Source organism: Pyxicephalus adspersus, chromosome 7, assembly GCF_032062135.1.
Source record: "Pyxicephalus adspersus chromosome 7, UCB_Pads_2.0, whole genome shotgun sequence".
NCBI classification, from domain to species: Eukaryota; Metazoa; Chordata; class Amphibia; order Anura; family Pyxicephalidae; genus Pyxicephalus; species Pyxicephalus adspersus.
In genome coordinates this window covers 15119891-15140670 of record NC_092864.1, presented here as the reverse complement: position 1 = coordinate 15140670, position 20780 = coordinate 15119891, and the positions used below count along the sequence as shown (strand labels likewise).

Genomic DNA, 20780 nt, shown 5'->3' with positions numbered 1-20780 from the left:
GGCTGTAACTATACTTGGGACAGTACCCTGCCATTGTGTCCATTGCCATTGAATCCAAGTGCAGGTTGCACCTAAAGAAGTATGTTGTATATAGGTAAGTCCACCCGGGATTTCTACTATAATATTTTAATTGATGTTGGAAAATTTATCCTGTATCCGGTATCTCTTGGGGACCCCATTGGTAAGATCGTTGTGTTGATTTGATGGGTCTTCCCACCTGCTGTGGCCATTATGAGGGGCTTCCACAACCTCGGCTGGAATTATAATTATTTTATATTATAGAGAATGTAACAGCGGGAGCTGGGGCACATGAAGGTGGTGGAAGCACCCAGTTTATGAATTATGGAAGATCTTGCTTTTGGAATATCATGATATATAAAAAACAGGAAGTTGCCACGGCCCGCTAGGCTTCACCTAAAATTAGAATATCACTTTCAGTAGATTGAACCTAGAAAAAAACTAGTATATACCTAATAAATTTATGTGAAGTGTTTGGCCCTGTTGTTTAGGCCACTGGTCCAGACACCTGTCCCCTAATCTAACTTTGCACTCCCCACCTATAACAAATCCCTTGAGAGGTTAGTTGTGCCATCCCAGCTCACAATTGCCCGTATGACTTCGTTGCGCAATGCATGGTGTCTGGGGAAGGACTGATGGCGGACCAGGAGCCCAACGATAATGCAGTAAAGGGGAGTCCAGCAGAGGCAAGTCAAAAAAACAGAGCCACTGGTCAAACAATAGTAATCAGTCCACCAACCAAGGTATCCAAAGGTAAAGACAAAGTAGATACAGAGTTAAAGGCACAAACTTGGTCCGGGCAGCGTACAATCACATGGTTAGGAAACAGGCAAAATCAGTACAGTAAATCCATTGAATAAACACACCAGCAGAAGGTCACCCCAGCCTAACACTACATCAGGTAACTGGTGACTGTGAGCAGAAAGGCTTAAAATCCTAACAGCCAATGGCAGGGCAGGATTGAGGGTAGGAACTAATCCACTCCTAAAATCCCCTTCAGCCTCTTGTGCTGGGGATGCCGAGAATATACATTTCAGGCTGCATGAGTAAAGAGAAGCAGGAGATGCTGCAAGCTGCTGAGCAGAGGGTCTACAACCAACTTTTTCATCTCCTAACACTTTGTTTCAATTTCTTGACTACTGCACTGTTACCTGGTGGAGGGTGGTTGCTAGTATATATCAAAAAATCTCCAATAAAGAGAAACCTTTACACAAAATAAAGTATATATGTGGACATCCTCCAAACCTATACCTTTAGATGTTTCTAATATTGGCTGTATGGTGAAGTTCTGGTGAAGAGTTTAACAAACTCTAATAAAGTCTCAGATGGCAAGCGTTTGTTATATACTTTGCAAGATGATACAGTGCCATCTACAGGCGGGACTCAATTATAAACAGGGATTCTTTTTCAGGTCAAAAAATCACGGTTTATATTTGATTTTCTATGGTATCAACCAGATTGTCATTAGAATGTGTCTTGTTCTTGTTCAATGCTGGGCTTAAGCTAAATCAAACATCTCTACAAAGGTATTATTTAAAAAAACCATGTGGCTTTAAACATCATTTGGAATAAACACTTGATTAGTTATCTATAATCTTTGCACCACAATGTATCTGGCAATGTACTGTAAAAATAAATTATATTTTTTTGCTATTACTTGTTTATTTATTTAAAATCCCTGCCTGGTCTATTGCCCTGTGTGACAAAGTCTGTCTAGCTTTTAGCATACTTTGTAATGCATCTCCATTGCTCCGCTTGTAACCTCAGTGATACCAGAGGGAGGGCGCTTCATCCACCTGCTTGGCAGCCAAAGATTATTGACTTGAGAATTATTGAGATAAGAGCACCTTTCCAGAGACGTGATTGGTCAACGTGAATCAACTGTTGCATTTTTATTGATTTTTCTTTACACAAAGTACAGTACTTGAGAGGACGTTGTGATTTGAAGTGTGTCTCTCTCTCTAGCACTTGGTGAAGTTATACTACTAACAGATTGTCACTGACTGCTACAAAGTGACAGCTGCTGGATCACAGTGAGTATACAATCCTAATTAAATTCACACATTTTACAACATTCATGCTGCTAGTAATAAATTGTAATAAATCCTAAACGGTTTATTATTTTCCAAAATTATTTTTATGCTTTTTTTTCTACTCCTGTTAGAAATGTATTATATACTTAATGATGTGTAATGCATTTAATGTATTTTTTTATGTGACTTGTTTCATAAAATTCTTCTAGTACAGTGAACCAGTTATTTTATTTGCTTTTTGTAAATATAGCGGATTTTAATGGCATTCCCTTCATGACTGTACAGTTATTCACAAACACAGATAGTGGCCTAAGGAAACAAACGTTTTATAGATTGTTTATCTAAAAGAAAAAAAAAATACTATGAAATTATAGCAAAAGAATAATTCATTCACAAAATTTTATCTGTAAAACTGATATTTTTGCTTTTTTCTGATAAAACAATATTACATAATATGGTTGTGTGGTTTTCTGCTATCTGGCACCAATGCATCTGTATGTATCTTAAAAATAAAAAATATTTGTAATTATAAAATGATCGCTTGTGCAAAATCTTGTGTAAAAGTGAAATGTTCCACAAGTTAGGAAGTCTTAGGTCTGTGGGTAAGTTTTATTGTAATTAAAGAACCAGAATCATTTTATAGATCTGTGTCTATGTGGCTGGTTCTCATTTCATCCTCTTCTCCTTTTTCTCTTCCTTCTCCTTCCCCTTCCTCTTCAACTTCTCCTTTACATTCTTCTTCTCCTTCACTTTCTTCTCCTACTCCTTCTTCTCCTTTACCTTCCTGTCCATCTCTCTCTTCTTCTTCTTCTTCACCTCCACCTTCCTCTCCTCCTTCTTTTTCATCTTTCTTTTCTTCTTCTCTTTTTCCTTCTTCACCTTTCTCTCTTCACATCTTTCTCTTCTCATTCACCACATTCTCCTTCTCCTTCTTCTCCTCCACCCTCCTTTCCTTCTCCATCTTCTTCATCTCTCTCTTCTTCTTTCTCATTTTACCTCTTCGTCTTCTTTTCTTTTTCCTTCTTTTTTTTTTCTTCTCACCTCCCTCTCCTTCTCTATCCTCATTTTGCTGCAATTAATTCTGCATTATTTCATTCTCCTTCTTCCCCATCTCTCTCTTCTCCTTCAACTTGTTCTCCATCTTCTCCTTCTTCCCTTTTTCCTTCTTCTTCTTCACCTTTCTCTCTTCACATCTTTCTCTTCTCCCTCTTCCCCTTCACCACATTCTCTTTCTCCTTCTTCTGCTTCTTCTCCTCCACCTTTCTTCTTCTCCATCTCTCTCTTCTCCTTCTTCTGCTTCTTCTCCTCCACCTTCCTTCTTCTCCATCTCTCTCTTCTCCTTCTTAATTTCTCCTCCACCTTCCTCTCCTTCTCTTTCTTCTCCATTTCTCTCTTCTCCTTCACCTTGTAATCTATCTCGCACTTCCCCTTCTTCTTCTTCACCTTCTTCTCCTTCTCTATCTTCTTCATCTCTATCTTCTCCTTCTTCTCTTTCTCATTTCCCCTCTTCTTTGTCTTCTTCTCTTTCCTTTCTTCTTTTTCTTCTCCTCCAACCTCCTTTCCTTCTCCATCCCTCTTTTCTCCTTTGTTCTCCATTTCTCTTTTCTCCTTCTTCTTCTTCACCTTTCTCTTTTCACATCTTTCTCTTCTCCCTCTTCTCCTTCACCACCTTCTCTTTCTCCTTCTTCTTCTTCTTCTTCTCCTCCACTTTGCTCTCCTTCTCCACGTTCTTCATCTCTTTCTTCTCCTTCTCTTTATTATTTTCACTCTCCTTTGTCTTCTCTTTTTCCTTCTTTTTTTTCTTCTCCAACCTCATCTCCTTCTTCTCAATCTCTCTCTTCTCCTTCACCTTCCTCTCCTTCTTTTCCATCTCTCACTTTTCCTTTTACTGTGTAATTAGTTTCACCTTCAGAGATGTCCTATAAACTTTAGGTGTTGCCCAATATGACCAAACCTAAGACAATCATCCAAAGTATATTGGCATCTTAAGACTAAATACTAAGCCAAGATATTGTGTTATATTTTTACTGCTCTAAAATGTACTGAGTTTGCTATGGCATACTGAACCTTGCATAACATTTTGGTTTATTTAGTTGGAATCAATTCCAAGCCTTTCATCTTGTAATTCTGGTAAGAGAGCAAGGTTTATAATAGCCATTAAATATTTATCTTGATACGAAAATGCTTTATAAACAGTAAATTCTATACAAAAGACAAAGGAAAAACAGACTTTAGCTTTGAATAGCAAATCAACTGTAGGAACATCGGGACGAAAATCTACCTTCAATCATATAGGATCTGTCTAACAAAACCACTATAAACTTTAAGCCTATCTCTAGCTATAACATTTTGTTTCAATTTTCTAAAGAATGAAGAAGAGTTAGAACTCTATCTGCCTAAAGTTTGCCATGTGTATGTCCATCATAGGGTCCTCACATATCTGGGAGCTCAAGATTCATCTGTCTGTCTTTCCATACATTAAAAAAGTCAGTGGATAATAAAAGTGTCTATTCTGTATGGACTGACACCTTTAAACCAGATAAGCTAAAAGCTGCCCGACTTACATTTTTAGAAGTTGACAAGAACTCATTGCATTGATATTCCGCTACATATATACAGTGATAAAGCACTGCATTCCAGACCGTACAGAAGAGTCATCTCAAATCATCCCTTTGAAGTTTTAACTAGCGATTGTGTTTGAACAGGAGTCATTAGACTGAGGGAGATAATTGTGGCTATTCAGAAAGAATAGTGGATTAATGGTTTTATATAATATAGATAATTGTATACATCCATATATTGAAGGAGGGGGCCAATATCCCAGGGGCCCTGTCTGCTATTATATATTATTAATCTAGTTGCTGTCTGATATACTTGTATAACTTTAAAGACTTAAGCCTTGCATAGACGTTCAATAATTGTTGCTCTGAACAATTTTTAGTGATCCTTTCAGGGCTTTGGAAAGATTTTATAGATAGGGTGCTTGGCTCTTGGGGAGGTTTGGGAACAAGTGGGAGATGCTGCATGATAGCTATCGTTAGCATTTGGATGTTAGTTATCCAGCATGGCAAATTGATGAACAGGGTCATGTGACATCTATACTTATGCTTGATTTTTACTCACAAAATCAGGAATCAGTTCAGGTGCCGGTCTATAGCTGTTATCTTGTACTCCACTATATGAATGTGACTACCCTTAGTAGGCTTTCCATAGATTATAGAGAGTGTGACAGAGCCCTACATAAACTTGCATGCTCAGATCTGCCAAATATTTCTCAGATCTGACATTATTTCAGTGGAGATAGGAAGAGAAGAGGAGCCAGAGGTAGTAAAGTGGCCTCCAGCTCCAGTATATGGGGGAGAGTAAGGATGTGGACAGGTCTAATATTCTTCCCTTTGGTTACTAATGGACAACATTTAACATCCAAAAAATTGGAAAACAGTTTTGGTTGGGGTTTACCTGTACGGAACTCCCGTACTGGCCAGCTCAACCCTCTAAAACACAAACCTTGAATACTGTATTCTAGCTTTTGTTGGGTTTTACCAAATAAATAGACATCCCAACTTCCCCAACATTACCTGTTTATCCTATTATATCCCTATAACATGGGATCATGGGAGTTTAGGCTGTTTACCCTCAGCCGTCCAATCAGTTTTGTTTTACATTTATCTGATTGGGCATTATTTGCAAAGTGAATTATCGCCATATTCATCCCTTGCAGTGTGATCATTCACTTTGCTAAATAAACAGCCTAAACTTTTTTGGTGCATCAACCCCATTATGTCCACTATAGACAAGTAGACCTGTCTTTTTATCTAAGGAGATTGAGAATTTGAAGAATCACTCACAGGGATATTATTCACCCTGAGAATTTCCTAAGTGCTCAGGGAGAATATAAAATGAGCCACGGCTCTCCAAGAAAAGCAAAGAGAGAAAAAGAATACAGATAAGATAATCTCAGAGTCCAGCCAAAAGGCTATTAGATTAATAATCTTTGTTCTATCGTGTCTTGCTTGGCAATATCCTTGAAGTTTGAGTAATGTAACCACTGCGTCATTTTATACAGTGTGACTTTTTTAATGTGGAAAACTCTTAAGTTGGTAAAGTGAGTTTTGGAATGTTTCTTATCATTTCAAAAGTACAGTAAGTGCTGCCACACGCTCAGATAATGAGTGAATCAGAGATAGTCAATATTGGTAATATTTAGAGATAGGATTCTCAATTGAATCTGAGGTTGGCTATATGCAAGAATATTTTTGGTGAATATTTTCGATTGAGTGCATGACCTGCTGGCCATAGAATGACCAATTTAGAAGCTCAGGCACATGAATACATCTTTATACATGAAGTGTTGGATCTGCATCTATCACTGCTTTCAATCATTGAGTAGGTTGCTTTTGTGATGGATAATGGAAAATGATCTTTCCTTAAATCCCAATGTAAACCTAATCACTATCCTAATATATATATATATATATTATATAATATTATTGTATATTCATGGGTGGATATCAATCTCAAGGGGTTTGCATTTTCTATGCGGGCTGCATGTGCACCTTGGTAAATCTTCCATTGATGTTGAGCATCCATGATTGAAAGAGACAAAATCCCATAAATAAAAGGGACAATCCATGCACAGGCTTGAGAGGAAAGTGCTAGATGATGCTGCACATCCTCCAGCCAGGAAATAAAATGTTTCTTTCTGACTTGTAGCAGCTTCCAATGCAAATACAAGCCAACAGTGTTCGTTGAAATTAGGGTAAGCAAATGCAGTCCAATTGCAGATCCAATCCCATGCAGTCCAAGGTCAGATTTAGGGTTTACTTTTAATATTTCAAAATTACTTGTCTGAAAGTGCTAACAAATCCTTTGTTAACAGTGCAGAAACATTTCTGCAACAAAGCTCATGTTTAGTGTATTATAGACGTCCATAAACGAGGTTATGTATACAGCCATAAAAGGTAATTTTACACATATAATGTTATTCTAAATTTCATACTTCTAAAATATATACATGGTGACTATAGAGGTTCAAAGGTGAAAATGTTGTAAAACGTTTGATAACAGATGAATATTCTCTTTGTAGATATGGGGGACACAGAACTGGGCCAGGTAACCTGTAAAGGTTTTGAGGTGGAAAGCCCCAAGAAACAGCCGGAGCCTCACTGGTATGAAGTGTACGTCCAGCCATGCATAGCGGAGCTCGTGGGCACGGCGCTCTTTGTGTTCATTGGCTGCTTGTCTGTCATTGAGGACTCATCCACCACCGGAAACCTGCAACCGGCTTTAGCCCATGGATTGGCCCTGGGGCTCACCATTGCCATCCTTGGGGGAATCAGGTACTATTTTCAAACAAAAAAGTTGGTGCTATAACAACATTGATGCATATTACTTCAGTTAATGAGTCTAGAATGGCTAAACTCATTCCCAGCATCATGCATAAATACATAAACATTGTGCATTTTGCATACATTCCATTAGCTTTATGCTTCAAGTCCATTAAAAAATTTCTGAAAACCCAACTTAGCAAAGCTAGTGTAAAAACTTTTTTGTTTTGGTCCTGTCTGCCCACCCAGGAGATTTTGGGGTAAATTTAATAGTGGAACACAAAGAAAAAAGGGTGAAGCCTTCTTTCCCTCCATGGACTCCTGACTAATGGAATGTTCAGATTCTAGTATGTGGCTCCAGTAGCCTTCTCATTTGATATAAATGGTGATATAAGGAAATATAATCTGTATTTAAAGGGTTTCTGGTTGGGTAGTATGATCTGTCTGTCTATCTGTGGATGTGAGCTTCAGAGAGAGGCTGCAAAGCTGATAACCCAGGTCTCCGGTCACAAGATTGGAACAAAAAATGCTTCTATGACTGAAAGCTTATCGTTTTTCCATGCAATTGGCAAGGCTTGCTAAATGCAGAACGGTGCCAAAACAATTCAGCAAATGAAGGTAACCTTTAAGATGTTGGAGTGTTTTCTTGTATTGGAATAAAAACGGATAATCAACTTTATCTGAAAATGTTCCAAGTACCTTATTTCATGGAAGAGGAAGGCTTTTACAATAAGCCATTGCAGTAACCTATAGTCTAGTTAGCTTTTATCAATTAGAAAAGTAAAAAAACGTTTGGTATGGAAGAACGTGTGCATTTTGCACATTAGCATTCACTTTGTGGTGGTTAAGTGAATAAGCCATTCTTTGTCACTGTCAATACAGCCATTATTCTGGCCCTCCAACCATCAATATGTCAATGTTTAAGCTGACAATTCCCAACAATAGCACCACGATCAGGCGCCCTTGTTACAAGGATATATTCCATATCTCTTCAAAGGATCTTCAAGCATCTGATTTCTTTTTTTTTTCATCATTTATTTGCACTATTGATACATTTTGATTTTCCCTGCATGTGCTTCTAATTTTGCACTCCAATGTCCACAAGTCCCCTGAGGAAGCAATATAGGCGAAACACGTAGGTACAACACAAGACAACTGGCATAGAGACTGGGAACACTTACAAACTCCATGTAGTGTCTATGGTAGGGACAGAACCCATGGATGCATGGGAAGAGCAGCAACCTTTCTCCTATCTTGGCAGCAGAATTTTGGTAGACCCTTGGCTGTATATCACAGCTAAATAATTATATTTAACGCTCAATGTAAAAAAAATAGCAGCAGAGAAGAATTGGTCCAGCATCTATGAGCTCTGCTTCACCATGAAACAGGGGGCATTAACAGACAAAAAAATCAAAACCAGAAAATGTAATTCTGATTCTTGCTACATGTTTCTGTATTTTTCACTATGCTCCTGTGAATTTTGTAAAATTGCTGTGATATTGTATTTATATGACACCAATCTGCAAACTCCTTCGTGACAATTTTGTCCTTCGTGCTTGGGTGGTGTCTAACCATTGTAACCATTAACTGGCATACATTTGCTCTAACCATTAACTGGCATTTAGGGCAGAAAAACAAATAGTTATGCAGGTGAGCAATGCCCTAGATAAGAAGCGATAATATTGCTTTTCCATTGTCAAAACCTACTATCTAGTCATTTACTCTGCGTATACAAACATATACAGATGACTAAGCTTGACAGAGTATAGGAGGCTTGAAGGATTACAGGGTGAGTCTCCAGCAAATGTCATGGCAGAAGGCAAGGCAATTCACCCGTAGTCTTGGATTAAAATGCAAAGGGATGGATTCACTGCATGCTTAATGTATCTAAATAATCCACAATGCAGGCTGACCTCATGATTTAGTCATCCCAGATTATTTTTGCATTGATCACATGTGGTCAGGCCACACAGATCTGAACCTGAGATGTCAAAGTTATTAGCAGAGGTTGCAGACAATTTATGATAGGGATCCTTTGCTGGCAATGAACAGCAAAGGATGAGAAGAGATGTGATGAGTTTAATAGTTATTGACTGCACTCTTTATGAGTTTCTTGAAAGTCTCCTAAATAAAAAGCCCTCTGTATAGAATTGGTTCCTTCTAGCAAAAACTTCAGAGCCCAGTTCTGCATCCTCATTACCCCTCTACCCAAAGCTTTTTAGGAGCCCAATGGGAACACATAGAGCAGTTAAAAATGCTTATGAAAATAATAAAAATTACCCCTTACTGTTCAAACACTAAGATGAAAACCATTGGCTGGAATTGGACTTTTATGTGTATATATACGAGTATGATCACTAAACCTGGAAATGGGATAGTAAAAGTGGTCCAACTTGGCACATATGTCTGGGTAATCCATTAAGTTTGTAATAACAGATTTGAAGGCAAATAAAAACAATTTAAATGCATTTACACAAAAATATATGTGTTGTTATATATTAGAGTATTATTCTCAACCTTTTTACCCCTGAGAAACCCTTAGAATAATAAACAGGTCCTAAAGAACCCCTGCTAGAACCAATATTTTGGGGTTCATTGGGAAAAAACCCTCCTAAGCTTGTGGCCAGTAAAACAAATGCCTCCTTACAGTGGTGGCTAGGATACCACCTTTATAGACAATTAAAACCATCATTAGAGTCATGCAGCTGGCTCTACCAACTGGCACTACCCCTAGAACTATGCAGGAATCATCAAATTGAGCCACAGTTTGAGGGATTTCTATCAACCTTTTAGAGGAACCCTGGTTGAAAATGGCTGTATTACAGTGTCACTCTGTAATAATCAATTCTTCTATTGTTTCAGTGGTGGACACTTTAACCCTGCCGTATCTCTGGGGGCCTGTATAATAGGAGGACTCAACCTTGTTCTTGTGGTGCCATACTGGGTCTGCCAGTTGTGCGGTGGAATGATTGGAGCAGTACTGGCCAAGGTAAGAAGGACACCTTTATTATAATGCTGCAGGAACACCAATATTTCTATCCTAATAATAAGCATTGGAAAGAGTGAACTTGTGTTGCCCTTGTTGCATTACTAAGATTTTAGTGTATTTTTAGAATGGGAATTTCAAGCCCAACTCCCCCACCCACTAGTCCTTGTTTGGTTTTTATACCTAATTTCTTCTGATTGGACTCATACAGTTGCATGGTCCTCTTCCTCTATGCATCTTCTTGAGCACTGAGCAAATCCGAATAATGTCAAAAGTATAGCTGGCATTGGCGCCATTTGCTGCATCATTACACTTTGAGTTCACAGCATTGTGGTGACCCCCTCGCCAGGTTGTGGGTCCACAACATCTTGCACTCATAGGAATGGGATGAATGATGGTAGACATCTAGAAGCAAACTGAACGCAAAATGGGTGAGATTGTGGGGGTCAAAGCTAGACAGAAAGTGACTAGCCTAATCATAGCTTTAATTTTTGTTTAATAACTGGGCACCAATACTTCATCAAGTTTTCCATCCTCTATAGGACAGCCTGGTAGCCCCGGGCTCCCCTAGAGCCACCACATTGATACCACAGCTAGTGCCAACATCCAATGGGCATAGCTCAGGGTAGAGCAGAACTCCTGAACTGGAGCAATCTCCCTGCCTAAACTTCCCAAGTAGCTGGGATTACGCACCCTTGCCGGCTCTTTATCCATTTTTAAAGTCTTGTTAAGCTTGCCACACAGCTTTTGTTTTGGTTGTTTAAAATGCATAGTTGAGTATGTTATTACTATTTATTGCACTTTCATAAAATGTAAGACACTCCCTGATTTTTTTTCACTTTTTTTTAGGCCCTGACCGATTCAGATGTTTACAACAAAACAGATGGAGCAGCTTTTAATGTGGTGTTCGTTGATGCCCAGGTTGGCCGAGCCATTGGAGCCGAAATAGTCATGACATTCTTCTTGGTGTTGGCTGTCTGCATGGGGGCCATTAATAAGAAGACCAGCACTCCATTGGCTCCCTTCTGTATTGGATTCACTGTGGCAACGGACATCCTGGCAGGGTAAGATAAAAATACAATTCTTCAAAGGCATAAAAGAAGTCGAAACATAATTGAGATATTGTGTTTTTGTGATATATTGTTATATCTCTTGGAAGAAGGCCTTACAAAACCTTCAAATGAAACTTTTAGTATAAAGTGATTTCTAGACCAGAGATATAGGCAGGAGAACGATAGGCCAATCCTGACTTTCTCTTCCTGTCTCCCAAACCAACCTTTTGATCATTTTAGGAATGAGTGCCCTTAACGATCAATAGGGAGACTTTGGAGACAGGAAAGGGAGCGATAAGCTCAAATAATAGAAATAATAATGCATATCATTTCAGCTGCTTGTATTCCTGGATCTATTGAATATTTTATCTTGCAGTTTTCTCCCACAGAATACATTTATTTATTTTGGTAACACACATTTTGCAATGTGGTCATGCAATGTATGGCAAAACGTGTACCATTGTGCGATGTGTTTTGGTGTCATTATTTTTGCATGGCTCCCCAACACACTAAAACAATACCCCTGCACAATGCTTTAAAAATATTGCACGTTATTTTTGTTGTAATGCATGGGTAGTTCATTTAAATAAATAGGCTGCCCCAATGCAAAGCTCATAAACACAGTACAATGCATGTTAGACACGTAGGGTAACTGTTGGTTGTGCATTTTTTTTAAATTTGCCTTATCCAGATTTTATTAATATATATACTATTGCAGAGGAAAGATCTCCGGAGCATGTATGAACCCTGCCAGAGCCTTTGGTCCCGCGGTGGCAGCAAACTACTGGGCCTATCACTGGATATACTGGGTGGGACCTATGATTGGTGGCCTGTTAGTTGGTGGTATTATCAGGTAAGAACACAATTTTTTGGTGGCATCTCCTCCTCTTTTCAGATCTATACAATGTTTTTCAAGGTGCTCTGATAATCCTTTATCATGTATTAAATGTTTTTACATATAACAAGTTTTTAAAGCTTCCACTCTTGTCTTTCCTAAAGGGTACTCCTTGGTGACCCCAAAATTCGTCTTATCCTGAAATGACGTCGTGCAAAGAGCCTTCCCTCTGACCGTGGCGCTTGTGTCGGACCTACAGCAGGGGGTACCAAGTCATCAATTTCCACCACAGAACTCCAGACCTGGGATCATTCTCATGAACTTTCTCAGCTAGCCACGGAAACCTGGAGAGAGGACCCTGCAAATGCCACCATCAACTCACTTCATTCACAGCCGAGCCAATACCAAGAGCTAAGCAGCGATAAAGAAGAAGCAGTGGCTCTCTTATCACATAACTAATACCGGGACTGTGGAAGGCTCTTACATGCATTGCACAGTTTGAAGACTCTGATAAAAGTTTCACTTTGTTGTAATACCAGGAGATTCTGGGATTACTACACCTCCATACCCACTGACCCAAGTGCGGTGCAGCAAAGCACTAGATTGCAGAGCACTTGGCTTGGTGATAACCATTTAGTGGAAAACATACCTCCAAGTCATTTGACCACTGTGTGGTTTTCTTTCCTTAAATACTCTCAGCTTCACCTTAGAACTGCACAACCTTTCTTCACACTTTTTATTGTCGCAAAGTCTACAGAGGCCACAGATAGTCAAAGATAGCTAAATTGTATTTATGCTCTCGATATCATGAAGGTATTAGAAACCATGTCAAGTTTTTATTGCTGCCTTTGTACCTGTTGGGGCAAATTCACTCCCTGTATTTGTCCTGATGACCACTGTCAATAAGACTGAAAGTGATAGGAAATCCAATTTTCTATGGTCACCAGAACATGAACTCTTCCCAACAAAGTGGACAACTATCTAGCAGGGCTCCTTGTGACCAAATGCCCTCCAACTTTTTGTTAGGTAGGTGCAGGGAATTCTCCCCAACGGGACACAGGCAGCAAAAAATAAAGTGTTGCAGAGTTTACCTATTACGTACATTAGTTTGGGCTACATGTACACTTTAAAGCTAAACCTAGTCGTCTAAATGGGTCCCCAACCCCAATATATGGTTTAGGTGCTCCCTTTGCCTAGAAGTCCTACATTGTATGGAAGGACACCAAGGACTTTGCTTTTATCTAGAGCAGCCATTCTAATCTAGAGCTCCTTGGAATTCCAAGGTTTGCCCAGGGATTGCAATGGCTTTTCCTAAACTGTGACTGATTAACCTCCCATTTAATGGTGCCTGATAATTCTGGTAGAGCCAACTGCATGATAATAATGATGGTTTTGGGTGTCTATAAACATGGTATTCAAGCCAACAGTAAAAGAGAAACGTTCTTTCCACTGGCCACCAAATTAAGAGGCTTTTTTCCCCACTGGTTTTTGCTGGGGTTCTTTAAGACCTGAAAATGATCATGCCAGTGGCCGCCAACCTCTTGGATATCATGGACCACTAATTTCACTGACTCCGGACCACACATGCGTGAGGAGCCATGTGTCACTCAAAGGAGAAGACACTTCCCCCAGAGTGACGTCATGATGCCAGAACCCGCCCACCCTCAGACCTGCGGAGGACATGATCCGCGGCTCTTGCTGCTGCACCCGACCACCTTCCTCCACTCTCCTTCTCCTGACCCGCTGGGGGGCAAACTGGCCAGAGCCGTGGACCCCCAAAGTTTTTCAAAACCGGACCACCGGTTGGCGACTGCAGTTATAGAGTATTAGGCATTTAGGGCACCATCCTTGGGTAACAAGAATTAATGTAAATATAGCACTCTATGTAACATCTCCCTGGCATAATGGGCCCTTAACTCGTGCAATGTGTGCAAGTGAACCCAATGGGATGCTAAATTCTTTTGTAGAATTCTTCTGCTTTACATTATATAACAACAATACTGTGACAGATCCGGTCACAAAATAACTGTTTATTCACACAGTGAGACTAGAATAAGCTCATACAAGTTGCATATTGTTCATCCAGTGCTGACCTTTTTGAAACGACATTGCTTGCCTATTATATTACAACTACACCCAAACTTTTTTTTTTTATCTTGGGTTGAGTTGAAAAAGGTTAGGTTTGTTTTGCCTTTATTGTCCCCAGTAGGTATCCAGATGTGCCCTTCAAAGTTAGAGCAGGAATTGAATTTAAAATCCACCCAAGATAAGGGGTAGCACCAATGGCGTCATCAAAACAGGTATACCCACCCTTCTTGTTCTGGCGACAGTAGTAAGATTTTAGAGTTTCCCTTACTTTCTGTACAGATAAGTGAGTGTAAATCTGCCCAATGGAGAGGGAACTAAAACCTGGGAGATGTTCCAACCCTTCCTAAATATTTGTGGCTAGGAAAATTGTACAAGATATATAACAAAATCTAAAGTATAAAACTGTACTATGTCAGCTATATTTCTATGAAAAGACATCAATGACTTGCCCACATCCTAAGGCAGCCATACTCAGCCAGGGTCCAATGGAACCCCAAGGTTCCTTCAGAGGTTACTTAGGGTTTTTGTGAAAAAAAAAACATTTGAACTTAGCTTACCTGACAGTTTTACCTTTCTCTGGAAGTTAGCAGCCCTTAATTCAGGCAGTAGATGAATTGCCTTCCATTCAGGCCCTACAGTCTGACATTAGGCTTATCAGGTTGGGTTGACAGGGGGAGAATACAGGTGAATAATTGTACACACATCAATCTGCAGATTGTAATAAATTAATATAAATAGATAAAAAGCATGCAAATTGTATTGCTAGTTGCTAAATACACTAATAGTTCATTTTCAGGAAAATATGAGAAACCTGTGTAAGCTGCATGACTTGCTCCTAACTCACCACCATATGACAGCACTGGGTGTCTGAACATCCACTTAATAGGCCCCAGTTCTGCTGAATGCTAGGAAGGGGGTAAGACACATGTTCCCCTATACATGGAAGTACTGGATATGTTTCTTCTTTCCTAGGAAAGAACATGGGACAGGTTTACTTTAGGAGCAGAGATTCAGATCCTTCCATTGACCATTCTGTACAGGTTACCAGCAGCTAAAAATGAAGAACGTTAGCAATCTGTTAAAGTAAACCGGTCATAATACAAATATGGGAGCTTCCATTGTTGAATTGTTACTGCCATCTGGATCGTGGCTTTACAATATAGTCAAGGAATGACCTGGAATTAGCACCGGGTCCCCATACAGTCTCGGGGTTTATCCTAGAATTAAGATGACAGCCAACCTCTAAATTCACCAATCGCAGCTCTATAATTCAGCTCACAATTATTGCTTTTCATAAAATCACAGGGTAAATACCCAATCGATTCGGGTCTTTTCTGATGATTAATATTTTATATATATATTTCAGCCAGCAGAGGGAGACCTGGTAAAACATTACCAATAACATTCAAGCTACAGTGACTGAATTGATTGTGATATCATCCAGCATATTAATATATTTGTAAATTTTCCAAAACCTCAACATATACACTTTAACATTTATAATTAAACCTTTTTGTTTTCACTTTTTGTATTGCATTTTATATGGCAGCCACTGAAATTCAGTATGTTCAGACTAATGCAAAAATGTAAATGATGTAAAATGAAAATGTAAATTATGTAAAATAAAATTACAATTAAAATATATATAATGAAAAATTATACATTTAGGTGGAAGGCATCTGATTGGCTGCTAAGTTTGAGCCAGTTTATATCAGGGTGCTGTGACCGTTCAGTGATATCATCGGTCAATCAAAATTCTGACATCTCTATATGACTCCAAGAAGTGCTCAGCCATTGGAGGCTGTAGTTTTCTTAGCAGCCAGCCAGGTTTGACTTTTATTGCATGGAAAGGAAAATTATTTTGCCTGCAGTGCAAATAGTATTTCCTTCCCAGAGGTTTATAAAGCAAACCTAATATGTAAAATGCCATTGACCTGACTGCAAAAAGTACTCCGCGCCTTTTGAGTTCACAAATATGTGTTGCTGTAATATGGATGTTACTGTAGTGCACATTTCACGTATTGGTGTGACACAGTACTATGCATTCTGAATCTCATTCTCAATCGCACGCTAATGCATCTTTGCAAATAGTGAATATCCAATTTTTGGACTGCTGTGTTACAGCTCCAGTGCACCTATAGATTCCCATTATAACTTATAATGAGATTTACATGCGCTCCTTCCCAACTGATTCAGAATGAGGGTATAGCTCAGGTGTTCAGCCAAGCGCAATACAACTTGTGCTGCAGTTATCTGCATGCCGGTTTCAGCAGTGTTATTAAAACTACTGCAACGAAAGGATCAGCTTTACTTCCAGGCAATGAGTATTTTTTAGAACGAATTCAGCAATGCCAGCTTCCATCATCTCTCAATGGTAGGTCCAATTTAAGGGCTCCCTTTGAAGTCACACCCAATCAGTGTGGCTTGGTTTGCACAAGGCATGGCGGTACAATCGCATCATTGTGACCTTTATTAAAGAATTTTCCATGATGTGTTAGAGCTACCTTTCTGGCGCATTTCACATACTTTTGCCAAGCATGCAGCTCACAAAACTTGGCCCCCTTTTCTTAAAGAGGAACTAGTCTTTCAGTCATTAGTCTATTCTTACTTACTTGCACTAATGTCAGTCTTCCCTGGTGTCACTGGCTGGGTCAGCTTGTATCCATGAAAAATATAATGATTTATGAAGAGTTTACAAGTGGCCAGCTTGTGACTGGCAAGTTTATGTTTTCTTCCTCTTCTGAACTTCTTCTCCCCCTCCCTCACTAGCTGGAGCCCTCTGCACGGAGAGCTCACAAGCTGAAAAGAAGCAGCGAGCAGCTGCAGACAGGGCAGTCACACTTGAGTGACATGAGAGTCAAAAGAAAAACAAATCAGTATAATTCTGGTAGTGGGAGTGGATTAGAAACACTTCCACCAAGGATAGCATTTCCCGGAATGCATTTTACCGCCTAGGCGATGGAGAGATCTGGGGGTGTGGCCAGAACTTGTTTTTAATGTTTAAAAATGAAAGCAAGCTGAAAAAAAAAGTATTCAGATGATTATACCTTGGGCTTATGTTATCCATAAGCCAAAGTTGATTTTGTGAGTATAGGTACGCTTTAAGCCCAAGCCTCTTCGGCAATGCTAAATACCACCAAGACCAGGAGCAGATGTTGGAGTTGGCATCACCATCCTTGCCAATTGGTACTCTGCCCATCTGCGAAATCACATCATCCAGACATAAGGTAACTTGTGGATTTTAATGCAAAAGGGATACGTAAAAGATCCAATCCGATTGCAGCAATTATCTCTAGCCGTTCATGGATGTTGACAGTTTTACAATAAGTCGTTTCTTCTTGCTTAGGAACCCAGCAAAAGAACTGATGAGCATACTGTGACTGCAGAGAACAAAGAGTACGATGCACTGCTGCAGCTCTATAATCCTATCAGTGCTTAGCTATGCCTCTCTGATCTCTGCAGTTCATTACCTTGATGGAAAAATTGGATAGGAAGTTAAATGGGAAATCTCGCCCCAGGGTCCATGAACGGTGCCCTGGACTGCCAGTATACAGCAACCAGCATGCAGAAGGCAAATCATGCATGACCTAAGTTGTCAAATAACTACAAATGCCAGGGTGCCATGATAGCTGCTTGTTGTTAGAGCACATACACTCAAATACCATCATCATTTTCCTTGCTCATGCTGTTGTTGGAGGAAATAAGGACTCTTTTTTACTTGCCGTGGAAAACTGTGTGGTTTTCCACTTTTGGGTGAATAGCAAACTGGTGCTGTGAGTGGCAAAACGCACTGCAGATAAATAAGTTTGTGTGAGGTTGCACCTGTGGCGCGATTCTGCTTTAAGAGGAAGAAAAGCAACCACATGGCCAAAGGTGACTTGTCCCTTTCTGGGACCATGCAGGAAACCACTGCAGCTGCAGTCCTCGTACACAAAATGTTTATCAGTCTGCTCCAGTGGTTGGGCCTGAGGTTGAGCCTGCAGCAAAACAGTGGGGTCAAGCACAGGTCGGAAATGGCCTTAAGTCCCAAAGTCATGAGTCAGACTAATTTCAGATGCACAGTGAGCTGTGGTCTGCAGTCTTAACCGAAGTCTGAACCTCTCCCATTCAAGTGAATGGGGGAGATCGGACCTTTTTTTTTTTTTTTTTTTTTTGCACACAGCAATAATTGCAGCACAGTTCGCAAATGTGAAATGCCACGTTTAGCTGTGGGGTTGTGGCCTGAGAATTTGCAATGCAGCCATGGTGCAAATCTTACTGCCCGTGGTGCAGTCTCAACTTGTTCACAATTGATCACAGGGAAGTTTGCAAATGCAACATTGTTTTTTTTAGCCAGTTGTGACCTGAAGATTCACACTACAGCTATGGTGTAGTTTGCCTCTCATGGCCACAAAGCAGCAGTTTGCTGTGTGTCCAGGATCTAAGTTGCACAATATCACATTTTACGCCTGAAAGGGCCCTTAGGGTCACCAGAATCAGTCACTTTGCCCTTCCAGTATATCTGCAGCCCACATTTTATTCTTGCATCTATCATAATCAATAAGCTGCATAACATATTCCTTGCCTGAGAACAAAGTCTGTTCGTCTAACATGAACTAAGTAAATTGACCTTTTTAAAGGCAAAAGATAATTCTTGATTTTCAAGTGCTGCGTTCTTAATCCCTACAAGATTAATTAGCCTAATAGTAAATTATTTACAAATAAACCCAATCCAGCTATCTAAATTATTAACTATTAAACCTAATCTTACAAGCTTCTGAAGGTGCAGGCAGGGGGGAGAAACAGGACCGCACAGCTGCAACCACGGGTGAATAGAGAAGAGTGAGACGGCCTCTGACAGTCTCGTGAAAATTTCCTCGAACTTCCCATGGGTCCGCCAAATTTCGCCAAACAAATTTCGCGAATTCCATTAAAGTCAATAGGTCGACTTTAAACAATAATAGCAAAGCCCCTATACATGTTAGAACCACTAAATTTGCTAGGTATGTGTAAGAGAACAGTGGCAACAAGGAACAAATAAAAAAATTCCAAAAGATCTTGTGGTTTTCCAGAAAATGGCAGGTAAATGACAGCAGGCAAATAGGATTTTTGCGTGATGGACAGCGTACAGAAGGCAGCATAAACATTAGGACATTGAGAAAGGGTGGCGCTACGTGTGAACTCAACTCACTAACAGCAGTCTCTGCCGTCAAAACAGCAGGAGACTGCATTGCTAGCTGGCATCATGACCAGGATGAAATGTGTTAGAAATGCCACCATTAAAGTTGTGGAGAAGTAGGGCTGTGACATTAGGCAAAATGATGGAGGACCAGAGACGGAGCAGTAGCAGTGTGTGGCCTCTGGTCAGCTATCGCCAGGGATGCCGCATTAGTAAATGTCATGGAGAGCTGGGTGTAATGCATCGTCAATGCCACCCAGAAGTGTGTAAGACAATTTTAGTGAATAGAGTACTGACAGGCGGCAGCAGCAGGAGGTGGTGGGCCCTGAAATGGAGAGTGGACCACATTGGTAACTGGCATCTCGAGCTGGGTGTAGTCCATCGCCAGAAATCTACATGTACCAAATGGTCTTCTTTGGTAAATAGGAACATGTATCAAACACTAAAATATCTGTATTGGGGCTCCCCGATGTTTGCAATCTCGCCCAACTCACACAGTAGAAGCCTGACATTTATTTGCATTACTCTCATTACGATTTCTATATGGAGTCCACTTCTGGTGAACGTTTTCTGAGCTGTAATATTGGGAAGAGTATCACAATTACAAGGAGTTTACTTTACTTTACTGTTCATGCAGATCACACTTTCCTGAATAAAGTCAAGGATTTGAAGACTGGTGAAGCTGTGCGAGGAGCAAAAATGTTTTTTTGGCCAAAATGTTCTAAATGTGAAACCAGAGGAAGACTCAAGAGGCCAAGAGGTTGAAGGAGAGACAATAGAAGAAACATTCTGCATCTCCAGCACTTCTGGCCTGAACATTTGTGGCTTTGGGAAACTGTGTTGGATGCAGGTGGGCACAAGAAATCATGTTTACCTCTTTGACATTCTCACCATGGGACCGGGGGTCTTTAAAAATGGTCTCCAAGTGGTGATTGAAGACAAAGGCTTCCTAAAGGTCACCGATGACTGTCGTTGGTTAGGAGATATTTTGTCCCACCAATGTTGTGTGTTTTTGAATAATGTTTTTGATACACAGGTGGGTGATGTGTACTTGTTTTCCATGGAGACTGGTGGTTTTCTTCCTCATCCAACATCTACTGTGAAGGAATGTTTGACATATCTAAAAAATTGATTGATTGAAATATCAAACAAATATCAAACAAAAATTGATGGGGGTACATCCTAATATGTATTGCGATCGTCCATTGCTACTTTGCTGAAAGTGTTGGCTCTGGAAGTATTGCACCTCCTAGATTTGCATCAAGTTATGTTGGATGGCATTG

The 20780-nt window shown here is 39.9% G+C and overlaps 1 protein-coding gene across 1 annotated transcript; it reads left to right on the top strand.

The window, feature by feature from the left end:
• Positions 1–1601: 1601 nt before the first annotated feature.
• AQP8 (aquaporin 8) lies at positions 1602–15861 on the top strand. Its single transcript, XM_072417577.1, has 6 exons — positions 1602–2051; positions 7138–7390; positions 10241–10367; positions 11214–11428; positions 12135–12269; positions 12416–15861. Exons 2-6 carry the CDS (start codon positions 7140–7142, stop codon positions 12456–12458), a joined length of 771 nt encoding a protein of 256 aa, XP_072273678.1. The 5' UTR covers positions 1602–2051; positions 7138–7139; the 3' UTR covers positions 12459–15861.
• Positions 15862–20780: the final 4919 nt, after the last annotated feature.